This window comes from Camarhynchus parvulus, chromosome 18, assembly GCF_901933205.1.
Source record: "Camarhynchus parvulus chromosome 18, STF_HiC, whole genome shotgun sequence".
Lineage (NCBI taxonomy): Eukaryota > Metazoa > Chordata > Aves > Passeriformes > Thraupidae > Camarhynchus > Camarhynchus parvulus.
Window position 1 is genome coordinate 11,467,801 of NC_044588.1, and position 14,474 is coordinate 11,482,274.

A 14,474-nucleotide genomic window follows, 5' to 3' on the forward strand; every position below is an offset into this window, starting at 1 on the left:
TAGGGAGCCTTTTCCTGCTGCTGTAGAGATGCTGATGCAGTCTTGTTGCTCTCAGCTCTTGAGGCATGGGCTAAATTGCTCCTATCAAAGGGGAAATCCTCCTAGAGCTCAGCAGGCTGCTCAGAGCCCTTCTGCAGCCTGGGGAGGCCCCTGTTACCAAAAGTTCTTCCTTTTAAAACCCTCAGGGACATTGAGGCTGCAGTGTTCCCTCGGCTTCATCAGCAGAATCTGCCCACAAAGCTCACAGGAGGTCATGGAACTCCCCGGAGCTCCTATCGCCACCCAGCCACTGCTTCCTATTTCTTCTGCTGAAATACTTCCACCCCCAGGAGCTTTCACAGGGGAAAGGCTGAGAGAGTTGGGGGTGTTCAGCCTGGAGAAGAGAAGGCTCCAAGGAGACCTCAGAGCCCCTCAAGGCCCCTCAGTGCCTAAAGGGGGCCCAAGAGAGCTGGAGGGTGGCTTAGAACAAGGGCCCAGAGTGCCTGGACAAGGGGAATGGCTTCACAGTGTCAGAGGGCAGGGTTAGATGGAGTATTGAGAAGGAATTGTTCCCTGGGAGGGTGGGGAGGCCCTGGCACAGAGTGCCCAGAAAATCTGTGGCTGCCCCATCCCTGGAAGTGTCCAAGGGCAGGTTGGACAGGGCTTGGAGGAACCTGGGGTAGTGGAAGGTGTCCCTGCCATGGCAGGGGGTTGGCACCAGTGGCACAGGCACACACAGCAGTGCACAGGTGGCCACACACAACCATGTGTGCACCCCAGTGCACACTCACATCACTCACAGTCCCACACACAGTCACTCATATTCACTCACACTCACATTGTCTCCCATTCATTCACACACACATTCATTCACACTCACACATTCACTTACATGCTCACACTCAAATTCATTCACACACTCACACAGTCATTTGCACACTCACATTCACACATTGACACACACACATTCATTCACTCGTTTACTAACACGCTCACACTCATTCATTCACCTCACGTTAATTAGCTCACACTCATTCATTCATTCTCACATTTACTCACATTAATTAGCTCACACTCACATTAATTAGCTCGCACATTAATTAGCACACACTCACATTCATTCACTCTCACATTTACTCACATTAATTAGCTCACACTCACATTCATTCACTCTCACATTTACTCACATTAATTAGCTCACACACTAATTAGCTCACATTCATTCACACTCACATTTACTCACGTTAATTAGCTCACACATTCATTCACACTCACATTTACTCACATTAATTAGCTCACTCTCACATTAATTAGCTCACATTCATTCACTCACATTTACACGCTCACATTCCCTTACGGGCCCCGCCCCCGCCGTATGCCCCGCCCCATCGCAGCCCTGGCCCCGCCCCTCCGTGCCCGCGCATGCGCAGCTGTGGCGGCGGCGCGGCGGGCCATGGTGGCCGGCGGGGCGATGGTGGCCGGCGGGCGGGCGCGGAAGCTGGTGCGGCGTTACCGGCTGGCGGCCGCCACGGCTCTCGCCATCCTCCTGCTCCAGGGGCTCGTCCTCTGGAGCTCCGCCGGCCTCGATGAGGAGGGCCTGGCCGAGGTGTGCGGCGGGAGGGAGGGGGGCGGCCGGGGCCTGCCGGGGGGACGGTGGTGGGGGCGGTGGAGCAGGGAGTGTGGGCCGTGCTGAAGGAGGGCGATAAAAGGGCTGAGGGGGCCGTGAGGGGGCTGAGGACGACGCGGGAGACCGAGGAGGCCCGAGGGGCTCGTAGTGGGCTGAGGGCCTGGGGGCGATGGGTGCTGGGAGGGGGTTTCGTGGGGGAGCCCTGGGGAGGGACAGTGCCCTGGGGGAGCGAGTGTGCCCTTGCTCAGGAGCTGGGGCGGGGACAAAGGGGGTGGGCTCTGTGGGGTTGGCAAGGCCCAGACCCAGGATGGGGTTTCTGGGGTGGGGGGTCCTGCAGCCTCAGGCTGCTGAAGGTGTTGGCGGTGGGGTGGGCAGCGGGAGGTTGCCTGGGGCCTTCTGGCTGCAGCGGTGCAGGGTCACAGCACCTCTGAAGGGGAGCTGGTGGCCCAGGGGGTTTGTTTTGGGTCTGGCATAAAGTGAGGAGTATGAGGGGCTTGATGGGGATCTTGCACTTGTGGTTTGGGGAATGTTGTGGGGAACTGGGGTCAGGGACATGCAAATCAAAAAACATGGAGTTCAGAGAGCTGGCAGGCTTGTGTCAGCTCCTGTGTAGCTGTTCTGGTGAGAGGTATTCCTCTGAAGTGGGAGAGTACAAGGACCTTTAGGAGCTGCTGATGTCTTTATACCAGAACATCCTGCTAAGGCCAAATGCATCACTTCTTATGAGTGTGGGGAAACTGAGGCATGGTCTGGTGAAGGAGTTTGCCCAAGGTCAGACACAGAGAAGGTATCAAAGAGGACCCAGGCTGATGAAACACATTGCTGCCACCTTCAAACCAAGCTCCTACCTGTGGGTTGTTAATTTGGATTTGTTTATTTGTTGGGAACTGCCCAGACTGTGTCCAGGTCTGCTATGTCTGTGTGGGCCAGTGGCTGAAGCCTCCTATTGCCTCCCTGGTGTGGAGGGTGATCCCGTGGTCAGCAGGTCTAGGAGGCTTTCCTTGAGAGCAAAGAGGTGAGAAGGGGAACGGGCAGCCCCTTGCTGTGGGGAAGATCTCTAGAGTGACACCACTCATTCAGCAGCTGAATTCCCAGCCTTAGGCCTCCTCCTGGGCCACAGGAAATGGCCATGAGCACCCTCATGTGCTGCCATATGCCCATCACCAGCACAGAACCAGGGAATGAATGTGGCAAGGAGAGGATCGTGATCTGGAGGCACTGGAAGCATGAGAGCAGACTGATCTGGTACCAAGGAGTGCCCAACTGCTCCTTTGCCTGTTCTGTAACCTTGATCAAATTACTTCACCCATCCTGGCTTCTCCTTCCCTCTGTACCATCCTGCACCGTTTGTCTGCTGTTCTCTGCTCCTGCTCCAGCCTCCTGGGTTGGCTCATTCTGCCTTGGTCTGTGCTTGGTTTCCCGATGTCTCATCCCAAAACTGAGCTGGGCAGCTGAACAGGTTTGGCCATGGGTCCCCTTTCCTGGAGAGGAGTTGGTTCACCACCAGCAGTCCTGGGAATTGACAAGCCTCTTTGGAGAAGACAAGAACCATCCTTAACTTCACCGACAGCCTGAACCCATTAGCAAGCTGGGAAAAGTCCATTTAACCTTAATTCTTATAAAATGCAAAGTTCTTGGTTTCTGTGCCGTCCTGCTGTCTGATTTTGGCCAGACCTAGAGGAGACACCATTTCCCTAAGGGCATTTCTGGTAAAGCCAGAGGAACAGTCCCAGGAGAGTCTGACCTTGCAGGCCTGAAAGGATTCATGGAAGTTTGGGATTTCTTAATTGCTATACTAAATAGCTCCTTCCCACTAATGAGCACAGCTCATCCCCAGCATGAATGGGCTGTGGAGAAAGTGAGAGACACTCAAGTCCTGGACATGCTGTGGAGCTGGCTGTGCCTCTTGGATCCATCAGTTCTCTTCCCAAGCCCTGTTTTGGGGTCCTGCAAGGCGCCCTCTGTTTACCAAGCAGATTCTTTATGGAGTACAGACCAGGAGTATTTGGATCTGTGTCCATCTGCCCATCAGCACTGTGTTTCCTCCTGGAAACCAGATTAATCTTGTTCCACCAGGATCAAACAACACAATCCCTATCCAAACTGATGGATGAGAGAGGAAATTCCCACTCTTGCTGTGGTCAGCATGAGTGTCTCCCCACATAAGTGGGAGCCTGAGAGACCAGAGTGATCCTGTCTCTGTCATTGTGACACCCACAGCTCCTGGATGAGCACATGAGCTTCCTGAAGCTCTTAGTCGGTGGTGGAGTTGGCACCAGTAAAACTCAAACCACAAAGTTTCCTTGTGGGCGGAGAAGAGGATCTGTCACTGCAGTGTTTTAGCCGCTTGTCTGTCCCGGCAAGGGGTAGCACCTCTCTGGGGCTGGTGAGTTTTAGTGTCCTCTGTGTGCTGTGACCACAAGAGAAGCTTCCTATGAAGTGTCTTTTCTTCTTGAGAAGAGATTCCTTGATAGTTACTTTTCCTGACAAAAGAGTTTGTTTTCAGGGGACTTACTCCAGCCATTTTAACTCGGGATTCCTCTGGTGACTTTGGAACATTTTGGTGCTGGTTTTGTCTGATGAGTGCTGGTATGTGCAGAAACCTGTCAGACAGCCAGAGAGGGAATCCTGCAGAAACCAGGTGCTGTTAGCTCTACTGCTCCCCGTGGCACAGTGGGACCCGTGCAGGGGATGGGGTGCAGGTAGATACACAACCTATGGCTCTGTTTCACTCTGGGGTAGCAGTGTCACATTGGAGGAGGCAGAACAAGACAAGTCTCTCTGGTAAAAAGCAACAGGACAAGAGGAAATGGTCTCAAGTTATACCAGGGCGGTTTAGGTTGGATATTAGTGAAAACTGTCACCAAAAGGGCTGTGAAGCCCTTGAACAGGCTGGATGAGGAAATGGTGGAGTCACAGATTCTGGAGGTATCTAAAAGATGGGTAGATGTGGCACTTGGGGACATGTTTTAGTGGTGGCTTTTAGGGGTTTAACAGTTGGGTGATCTTAGCGAGTCTTTCTAACTTAAATGATTCTGTGATTCTAAGTGAGCTCTGGCTGGTGCCTGGAGTCATCTGTGTGTCAGAAGGAGGAGATGGGGACCCTCACTGACTGTCCCACACAGGTCTCAAATACAGCAGAACAATGTGACCAGAGCCATTCCCTGCCAGGCTGGGGTGGAGGGTTCACTCTGCTGTGGTGCAATAATTAGAAACCCTTGAGTTCCTTGGCTGGCAGCTCTGGTAGCACTGGCAATGCTTCTAACAGCTTCCCTACTGAGAGAGGCAGCCAGGCATGCTCCTGAGCTGGGAACAGGGCTCCTTCCAGGGGGAGGAGCAGGACTGTAACCATGGGTGGACATTGAATAGGGGGTGTCCCCACAGGCAGGTGTGTTGGGGAGTGCAGGATGTGAGTGGGATCAGCAAGTCTCTTCCTGTAGGAGCATGGAAGATACTCTCCTCACTTTGTGGCCTTCCAGCTGCCCTCTCCTGTGATGCTCTGTGGGGAAAACAGGTTTATAGCTCTGGAACAGATGGTCCTGCATGGTGACTAACGAAGGGTTCACTGCTTGTCTTAGGCTGCCTGTGACACTTGTCTGGGTGGAGGCAGGCTTGGCTGATCGCTGCTGAACCAACTCTTTGGGATTTAAGCAGTGGTTTGGCCATGGCTTTGCCAGCACACCATGGGTAGTCTGGGAACTCTGCAATGGGTGGATCACCAGATGCTTTCCAACCTTTTCACTCTGTGCTTTCTCCTGGCTGTGACCTTCCCAGCAGCTACACCCTCAGGGGAGTCTTGTGCCAGGGGCTAGTTCAGTCCTGCTGTCCTTGTGAGGCATCTGTCCATCCTTGTGAGCTGCCGCTGCTCAGGAGTACCCCTGGTTGATCCTTACAGCTCCCCGTGGTACCTGGCACAGCTGCTGGGCAGTCAGAGTTTGGGGTTCTGTGAAACAGCCCTGGGAGGCTGGGCTGGAGCAGGCAGCTGCCTGCCTGTTATCCGGGAGTGCCTGCAGTGGGCTGGAGCGCATGGCCCCGACATCACGGGTACACTCACTGGGAATGTTCTTTCCCCCGAGAGCGGCATCCAAACTCCCCAGCTCCCTGCTCTCCACAAGGCTGTCTCTGCTGTTCAGCCAGCCTGGCAGAGGTCACGAAGCGTAATTAAGTGCTCCCTTTAGACATCTGCTGGGGTCCACAGGAGGTTTGTGCCTGGATTTCTAGGGAAGGTGGTGATGGCAGTGCCTGCCCCAGCCCAGCATGGGGAGCCAGGGTCTAGGGAGGGGTGCATGGGCAGGGCCTTGGTCTATTCCTGTCCAGTGCTTTCAGCCCAGAGAGCACAGCTGTGGCTGCCCGTGACTCTGGCTGTGCTGGGCTTGGGTTCACAGCATGGTCATGGCAGGGAAGAGTTGGTCCAATAATCTCACAATGAAATGACTATCAGCAGCAAGTACAGCCCAATGCTCATCTCCAGCATCAGGGATATCCCTGCAGGTGGGCAGACCTTCAAGGGTGGCTGGTGCACACACAACCCACTGTGTCCATTTAGTCTGCAGCCCAACCACAGAGGGTGAGACTGTGGCTATCCTCATGATGGGGGCATAGGCAGGGGGCTGCTGTTGGGTCTTAGCCTGGGGTTTTGGGTGATGAAAGGGCTGTGTAATGTCTTGTGCTGCACAGCGGTTGCTCCTGGAGCATCTGTCATGCTGCAGCATTGAGCTCTGTGGGGACTGGGAATGGATGCTCTGAGGAGGACGCTGACAGATCAAGGGAGAAACAGGCCTGAGTTAATGCTGTCTGTCCTCTCTTCTGCATCCGCATGAACCTGCAACAGGAGCGGCAGAAAAAGGCTGGGTTTCCCGAGAGCAGTGATGGCTCCAAAGACTCGGACAGCTCTGCCGGGCGCCGGAGCAGTGCCAGCCGGAAGCATGGCCGGTGGCGGGGCCGGCTGGACAGCCCTGGGGCCATGGTGTCCAAGATGGTGAGAGCCGTCACGGCCAGGCACAAACCAGGATGGAGGCTGCCGGCCATGCTGGATTCCTCCAGCCACAGGAACCTGTCAGAGCTGCGTGGGGAGGCCCAGCTGGCCATCTTCCAGCAGGGTGACACGGGCAGCGTGGAGGGGGCTCCCCAGCCCACTGAGAACAGTTTCACTCCCAAGTGCGAAATCACGGGCAAGGACGCCCTGTCGGCGCTTGCCCGGGCCAGCAGCAAACAGTGCCAACAGGAGATCGCCAACGTGGTGTGTCTGCACCGGGCTGGCAGCCTCATGCCCCAGTCCGTGCCTCGCCACTGCCAGCTCTCAGGTGAGTCCTGCTAGAGTGCTCCTGGTCACCCTAGGAATCGGGAATATCCCAGGGAGGCTGGTAGGCCACCTTCCTTATGCCACCAAGCTGTCCCACCTGGCAAACAGCAGTCTCAATCTGTCACTGATTCCCAGATTACCTCTGCCTCTGTAATCCAGTCAAAGTTGTGCCAGCCTTTTTAAGTTGGGCTGTTCATCCCAGTCTGCAGTTCTGCAGGGGTCAGAGCCAGGCCCAGCTGCATTTTCTGTTTTGAAGCACCAGGGGAGGGCACCCCCTTTCCCAAAATCCCCCATCAGTGTAACACAAGGGGCTGCATGTGCCGCCATGCCTTGGCACTGCAGTCAGTTTGGGGTTTGCCTGAGGTTGAGTGCTTCCCTGCTGTCTGCTGCCTTGCTCAGGAGCTCCAGGTAGTAGATACCAAGGATGGGGGTGGCTGACACCCTTCTCCCTCCCCATGCAGGCAAGGTCAGCCCTGTGATCCAGTGGGACGAAAGCCGGCTGCAGCAGGGGCCCCCCAGCAAGCCTGTGCGCATTGCCTACATGCTGGTGGTGCATGGCAGGGCCATCCGCCAGCTGAAGCGGCTCATCAAGGCCGTGTACCACCAGCAGCACTTCTTCTACATCCATGTTGACAAGGTGTGTAGCAGGGGTGAGGGAGTGGGTGCTAACAGTGCTCCATTGGTCCCTGGGTGAGGGAGCAGAGCTGAGGCATGGGTGGTGGTGAGTGAGGAAAGTGGCTGGATAGGGTTAGTCCTCACTGCTGTGGAGCTGTGACCCTCTGCCACTACTTCTGCAACCCCACGGAAGCAGGATCTATCCCCCCTGCCCTGTTTGATGCTTCTCTTCTTGTGGAGGCTGCTGCAAGGGCTGACTCCGGGCTGGTGGCAAGGAAAACAGGGCCCTGGGAGGATGCGCTCCTTGCTGAGGGTGAGCCATGTTCCCTGGCAGCGCTCCAACTACCTCCATCGCGAGGCTGTGGAGCTGGCCCGGCACTACCCCAACATTCGTGTGACACCCTGGCGCATGGTGACCATCTGGGGAGGTGCCAGCTTGCTGAAGATGTACCTGCGTAGCATGAAGGACCTGCTGGAACTGTCCGAGTGGCCCTGGGACTTCTTCATCAACCTGAGTGCCACTGATTACCCCACGAGGTGAGTGCCTTACTCTAGAGCAGAGGAGGAGGCTGGAGGTGTTGGGGCTGTGTGATGCTGCAGAAGCCTTGGGAGGGGCACGGAGGAGCAGGGAGCTGAGAGAGATGGGGTTGGAGATTGCACCCACATGCTGGTGATGATGCTCTGGGGCCAGGCTGGACGCATGTATGCAGAGGAGCCCAGCAAGTACCTCCGAAGCTGTTTTTTCCTGTGTCTGGGTATTGCAGGAGAATATGCATGTGAAGCACGAGACAGCAGAGAGGCTGTGTGTCTATGTCTGCCCAGTGGTGGAACAAGGGTTTGAGTCAGCAGTTTTGTGTTCCTTGTGTCTAATGGCTCTCGCAGAATGAGTGTTTACTGGGCTGCTTCACACCGGGAGCATTAATGATTCCTGATTTCCACCTCAGGACCAATGATGAACTGGTGATGTTCCTGTCCAAATACCGAGATAAGAACTTCTTGAAGTCACATGGCCGAGACAATGCCAGGTAATCTCAGCTAGAGGCAGAGCTGAACTGGAGGAACAGAAAACGAGGGATTTCAGAAAATAACTGAAACAGCTGTGGCAGGGAGGGGATGTTCTGCATCTGCACTTTGCAAGGTGGTTGACACTCCTAATTCCTCATCCGTATGCCCAGGTTTATCAAGAAGCAGGGCCTGGACCGCTTGTTCCACGAGTGTGACTCCCACATGTGGCGACTGGGCGAACGCCACATCCCCGAGGGCATCGTGGTGGACGGGGGCTCCGACTGGTTCTCGCTGACACGCAGCTTTGTGGAATATGTGGTCTATGCTGAGGACCAGCTGGTGTCCCAGCTGCGCCAGTTCTACACCTACACACTCCTGCCAGCTGAGGTGGGTGCTGGCTGTGGGCCACAGGACAGATTTTCTTCCCACTGTGCTTAACATATCTTTCCCACTTCATCCCTGCTCTGGGTACCTGCAAAGGGTGTTGCTGGTTCTGTTCAGGCAGTTTTGTGCCTCTCCTTTTCCAGACTTAGGTATGAAAGAGGGAAGAGAGGAGCAGATAGGTCAGGGGTCGTGCTTACATACAAGCCAGCTTTAGGTCCAGTCACCCTCTGAGCCAGATGAGGACTGTTGCAAGCCTGGTCCCTTAAGTGTTGCCCTCTACTGGGAACGGGGAAGTTTCTGTTCAGTAGTAGTTGAGGTCTGCCCTTCTCCTCTATGGGTGGGGATCTCCATTAACCAGCTGTCCTCTATCCCACTGGGTGTCCTGCCCCTTTTCTGCCTTGCACAGTCCTTCTTCCACACGGTCCTGGAGAACAGCCACGCCTGTGAGACACTGGTCGATAACAACCTCCGAGTGACCAACTGGAACCGGAAGCTGGGCTGTAAGTGCCAATATAAACACATAGTCGACTGGTGCGGGTGCTCCCCAAATGACTTCAAACCCCAGGACTTCCTTCGGCTACAGGTGAAAAAGATCCTCCTTTCTCTTCCTGCTCTTTCCCCTCCTCCCTGTCCTCTTCTCTCTGAGCTGTCCTGCTGGCACCCCAGGCTGCAGTGACGGCTGCTGTGCATGTCCCTGCAAGAGACTGGAGCATGATCAGGTTCCCCAGTGGGGCTCAGTGTAGATGTGTCTGTAAACAGGCAGTGGGATTATCCTGACTGTCCTGCCCTGCAGCCAGGGTTCTGTTTGCAGCATTGCTCCTATTCCTAGACCTTCTCTCCTGTTTTCCTGCTCTTTCCCTGCAAATGTGTCACTTGAGGGAAATACCTTTTTAGTAAAACCCATTCAGAGTGCTGTTTCTTTGGCAGGTCAAAATGCCTTGTGAAGAAATGTCTCCCATGCTCTCAGTGCGTGGGGATGTGGACTGAACACAGGAGGATTGGGGGAGATAGAGCCAGCCCTGAAAAGAGCAGTTGTGGCAGGATTTTCCAGCAGTTCCAGGCTTACAGAGCCCAAGACGCTGTTCCTGCAGGCTGTGCCACTTGGTCAGAGCTAATGGAGGGCTCAGCAGTGGCTCTGGTGGGTGGGGGCTCTTCAGAGTAAAGATTGCAGCAAAGGAGCTGGATGACACATGGTCTGGGCACAGAAAGGGGGAGGTGGTGGGAGAGATGGGGACCCATCTGCATTCCCAGTAACTGTTGGTGTGCTCCCAGTGATCCTGTCATAGAGGATCCCACAATCAGGCTGGCTGTGCTGTGCTGCTCCTTAGCCTGCCTTCAAAGTGGGTAGGATGGATCCTGCTGGAATGGGAGGGCAGAGTGGGTGCCCCCAACATTGTTAGAAATGCCTGTGCTCTTCCAGCAACTCTCCAGACCCACCTTCTTTGCCCGCAAGTTTGAGTCGACAGTGAATCAGGAGGTGCTGGAGATCCTGGACACGCACCTCTACGGCAGCTACCCCACCAACACCCCGGCCCTCAAGGCCTACTGGGAAAACGTCTATGATCGTGTTGATGGGCTCAGCGGTCTCACTGATGTCACCCTCACCTTCTATACAGCCTTCTCCAGGCTGGGGCTCCACAAAGCCTCATCCATCCCGGCAGCCAAGGCTGACAAGCTCTGCAGGTAGGGTATTTTCTGTGGTCTCAACCCAGGCTCCAAATGGAGGCCTTTATCTTGTGCTGGAAGTATGCTTATGCTCAGATATGCAACCTCTCTATCTCTCCAGATTTGAGCCTCGAGGCTTCCCCTCCAGTGTGCACTTATATTTCTATGACGACCATTTCCAGGGTTACCTGGTGATGCAGGAAGTGCAAAGTTTGGCAACTGGGCAGACAGAATCCTTGGAGGTGTGGATGATGCCCCAAGGAGCTCTGAAGCTGTCTGGTCATGGAGGGCAGGCAAACCGCTTGCAAAACCTAGAGGTAAATGTGGCGCTTTTCTTCCTGGCTTTCCCACACTGTGCTGCCATTCCTCCTCTGCCCTACCTGCATGCAATGGGGACAGAAGGACACAGAGCTGCTATTGTTTCTGAAAAGAAACCTTTATCTGGGAGTTTGGTTTGTTTGTGAGGAGCTGATTGTTGGTGAGTAGGCCTTTAGGGGATCTTTCAGAGCAGGTGAGATCCAGTGCCTGCAGCTGCAGGAGGCCTTGGCAGAGCTGAATTAGTGCTGGCGCATGATCCATGGAGTGTCCGTTGCTTTGGATGCCAAGGTTTATGTGTTGTCTGTTTTGGGGAGGTGAAACACAGAACCTCAGCTGATAGTGTCTCCTTGCTCAGTGTCCCACTGCTTGTGCTTCCTGTCCCTCCAGGTGGGCACAGAATGGGACCCCAAGGAAAGACTGTTCCGCAATTTTGGAGGCTTGATGGGGCCTTTTGATGAGCCGGTGGCCATGCAGAAGTGGTCACGGGGCCCCAACCTGACAGCCACGGTGGTTTGGATTGACCCCACCTATGTCATTGCCGCCTCCTACGACATCACGGTGGATGCTGAGGCAGAGTTCACCCAGTACAAGCCCCCCCTCAACCACCCCCTGCGCCCTGGCATCTGGACCATCCGCCTCCTCCAGTTCTGGGAGCCTCTGGGGGAGAACCAGTTCCTGGTGGTGCCTCAGACCTTCAACCGCAAGCAGCCTCTCAGGAAAGGTGAGGATGCTCTGGAGTTTGGGGCTGGAAGAGAGGGTGTCCCTGTGGGCAGTCCAAAGTGCTTTCCCCCTGTGTTGGCCCCTGGGCTGCAGCTCATGACCAGGCTGGAGCCAGTTTTCCACTGGTGCCCCTTGCCCATGTGAATCCTTAGACTGAGCTATCCTCTTAGCAGCTGTGGAGAGCCCATTGGCCCACGTCAGTGAGATCCTTCCTGCGGCAGCGTCCTTTTCCTTGTGCTGGACAGGAGCCGGGGTTGCAAAGGAATGGGGTGCTGTGCCCCAACTGCAGTTGGGGGCAGGACCTGCAGGGTGCCAGAATGTTGCTGCACTGCTCATCCCGTCTCTTTTCTCTCCCTTTCCTTCCCAGACGACAGCAACTGGCTGCATGGTGGTCCCCCCCGCAACGAGTACATGGACCAGAACTTCCAGGGCCTGGGCGGGATCCTGAACCTGCCACGCTCCGAGGCGGCAGAGGAGGATGCGGTGCACAAGGCACGGCTGACGGGCAAGGAGCTGGAGGACTGGGCGGATGCTGCCATCGGCACCTTCTGGTCCGCAGCGAATGTCTGTGTCAGCAGCCCCTCTGCCTGTGCTTCCCTGGAGACCTGCAGCAAAACTTCCTGGAGCTCCCTCTCCCCAGACCCCAAATCAGAACTGGGGCCTGTCAAACCTGACGGGCGGCTGAGGTAGCAGGAACAGCCAGAGGGCAGCCTTGGAAGCAGGGAGCATCCTCCGTTTCTGATTTGGGGGGTGTCTCTGGACCACATCACCCTGTGCCATTTGCACCGTAGTCACTCAAGGAAGAGAAAATGGGAACCTCCAGGCAGGGGAAAACCTTCTCCTGTGGGGTATTTTGGGCAGAGAGGCATGAGGTGCGTCTTGCCCATCTCTGCAGGAATGAGCCTTTGCTGGCCAGGGAGAGTGTGCTGGAGTGCCCATCCCTGTGGGGGCATGGCAGGCACGTGGGAAAAGCTATGTGTTTGTTACTCCAGGCCTTGGAGCTTCAGGAAAGGGTGATGTGGGAGGGAGGGATGGCTGGTGAGTGGGCAGGCTCTTGACCAGCTCAGCATCCTGCCCAGCCCCAGACTAGAACTTAGCAGGTTGGGCCCTTGTTGCTGACTGCTGCCCTGGTGGGCTGATGAGGGACTGGGGATAGGCAGAAGCAGAATGAGTCAAAACCCGCCATGTGCACAGAACTGCTGCTGGCTTAGGGTTTACATCTCATCCTTTCCACCCCAGCCCTTTAGTTTGTATTTTTATAAATATATATATAGAAATATATATGATGCAGAAGTGCAATAGAGACGAGACCCCGCATTGGCCGGGAAGTCCCTGTGTCTCCATTTCCCCTGAGACTGTAACATTCCTTGTTCCCTTGGGTGTCCTGGTGCTACAGGACAGGGTACTGGGTCGTTTACATCCTTTTTTATTATTATTATTTTATTATTATTGTTGTTGTTTTGCTGTTTGCCCATTTCCTGCCAAGGGCTGCTGGGGACCTGTAACCTGTTGGCCTTTGGGCAGGGTTGCCCCCAGATTGTGGGGCAGCTGCCCAGCTATGCCAAATGTCTGGAGCCCTGGTATGTTGTGCGGCAGTGAGTGGGGAGTGCTCAGTGTGTGGTTCAGGCCCAACAAGCTGCGCTGTAGACCCTGCCACTTCTGTTTCCACTTCAGCAAAAGGATGCCCTGATCCCCTGCCAAAAGAGCATCCACAGGGCCGATGTCCTGCTGCAGATGAGCCGTGCCTGGAGGGCTGCCCTGTGCCACAGCTCCATGACCTGACATTTTCTTTTCTCCCACGTCAGCAGAAGCTTTTGGGACCTGCTGTGCTTCCCTGGGCAAAATGCAAAGCCGCGAGACAAGGTCTGGCCAGCCCCATCCTCCCTCCGCTGTTTCTGCTTCCCACTGCTCCAGAGGGAATAGGCACCACCTCCTCTTGGGAAGGGTTGCAGTGAAGCATCCCCCTTCCCTGCAGTGCCCCCAGGATGTCCTTGGGGTCTGCCTCTAACATTCTTCTCTCCAAGACTGATGCTGCTTGGAGAAGTCTGGGTTTGGTTTCATCCTGGGAAGACACTTCACAGCTGGGGACAATTTGGAGCCCATCTGGCCCAACTCTGCTCAAAGCAGGGTCTCAGGAGCTGGTGGGGTTTTGCTGTCTCCTTGGATCTGTGCCATCCTAACTTTTCTCCCGTGTCCTAGCTCTCTCCGCCCAGCAGGTCTGATGCCCAGTCTACAAATTTAAGGATGTGGGTGTTGCAAGATGTGTACTGTAAAACAGAGGGGACTGAGACCTCTATGTGTAAGGGCAGGTACCTGCTGGCACTCAGCCCCCCCTGTCCTGCGCCCACTTCTGCCTGGGGTGCTTTGGGGCAGTGGAGGAATGTGGGGGGAGAAGGGCCACACACTGGAAGATGCCAAAACTCTGTGTCAGAACCATTATATAAAGTTGTCTTAAATATGCAACATCACCACAAATACATCTCTATCTCTACAGTTTGGTGTGTCGGGTTTTTGTGGTGTTACGGAATGGGTGGGGGAAGTTCGGCCGTACCCGGTGAGAGTGTAAATCCCCCCTATGCACGAGGACAGGGGCTGTGACGGTGTTGGGGCAGGGTCGCCTTCCTCAGATGGGTGATGTGTAACCCAAAATCAAGCTTGGGGTTTTCAAAACCTGTGGCTGGAGAGTGAGAGCTCGGGAGTGACCCGAAGCCACGGGCTGAGTCCGGTTACACCCTGGCAGCGGGTGCCCTGAAGGTACCCAGATACTTAGCGTTTACACGGCACTTCATTAAGGTGTTAATCGGCTAATGAGCGGGCACCTCCTGCTGCCTGCGGGGCCAGGAGCCTCCTGCGGCACAG

At 55.3% G+C, this 14,474-nt stretch overlaps 1 protein-coding gene across 1 annotated transcript; it reads left to right on the forward strand.

Moving 5' to 3' along the window:
• The first annotated feature begins 1,421 nt into the window (after window positions 1-1,421).
• On the forward strand, window positions 1,422-14,108 carry XYLT2 (xylosyltransferase 2). Its single transcript, XM_030962213.1, has 11 exons — window positions 1,422-1,585; window positions 6,438-6,909; window positions 7,370-7,545; window positions 7,858-8,060; window positions 8,468-8,548; window positions 8,699-8,915; window positions 9,319-9,495; window positions 10,333-10,595; window positions 10,699-10,894; window positions 11,283-11,616; window positions 11,983-14,108. Exons 1-11 carry the CDS (start codon window positions 1,433-1,435, stop codon window positions 12,303-12,305), a joined length of 2,595 nt encoding a protein of 864 aa, XP_030818073.1. The 5' UTR covers window positions 1,422-1,432; the 3' UTR covers window positions 12,306-14,108.
• Window positions 14,109-14,474: the final 366 nt, after the last annotated feature.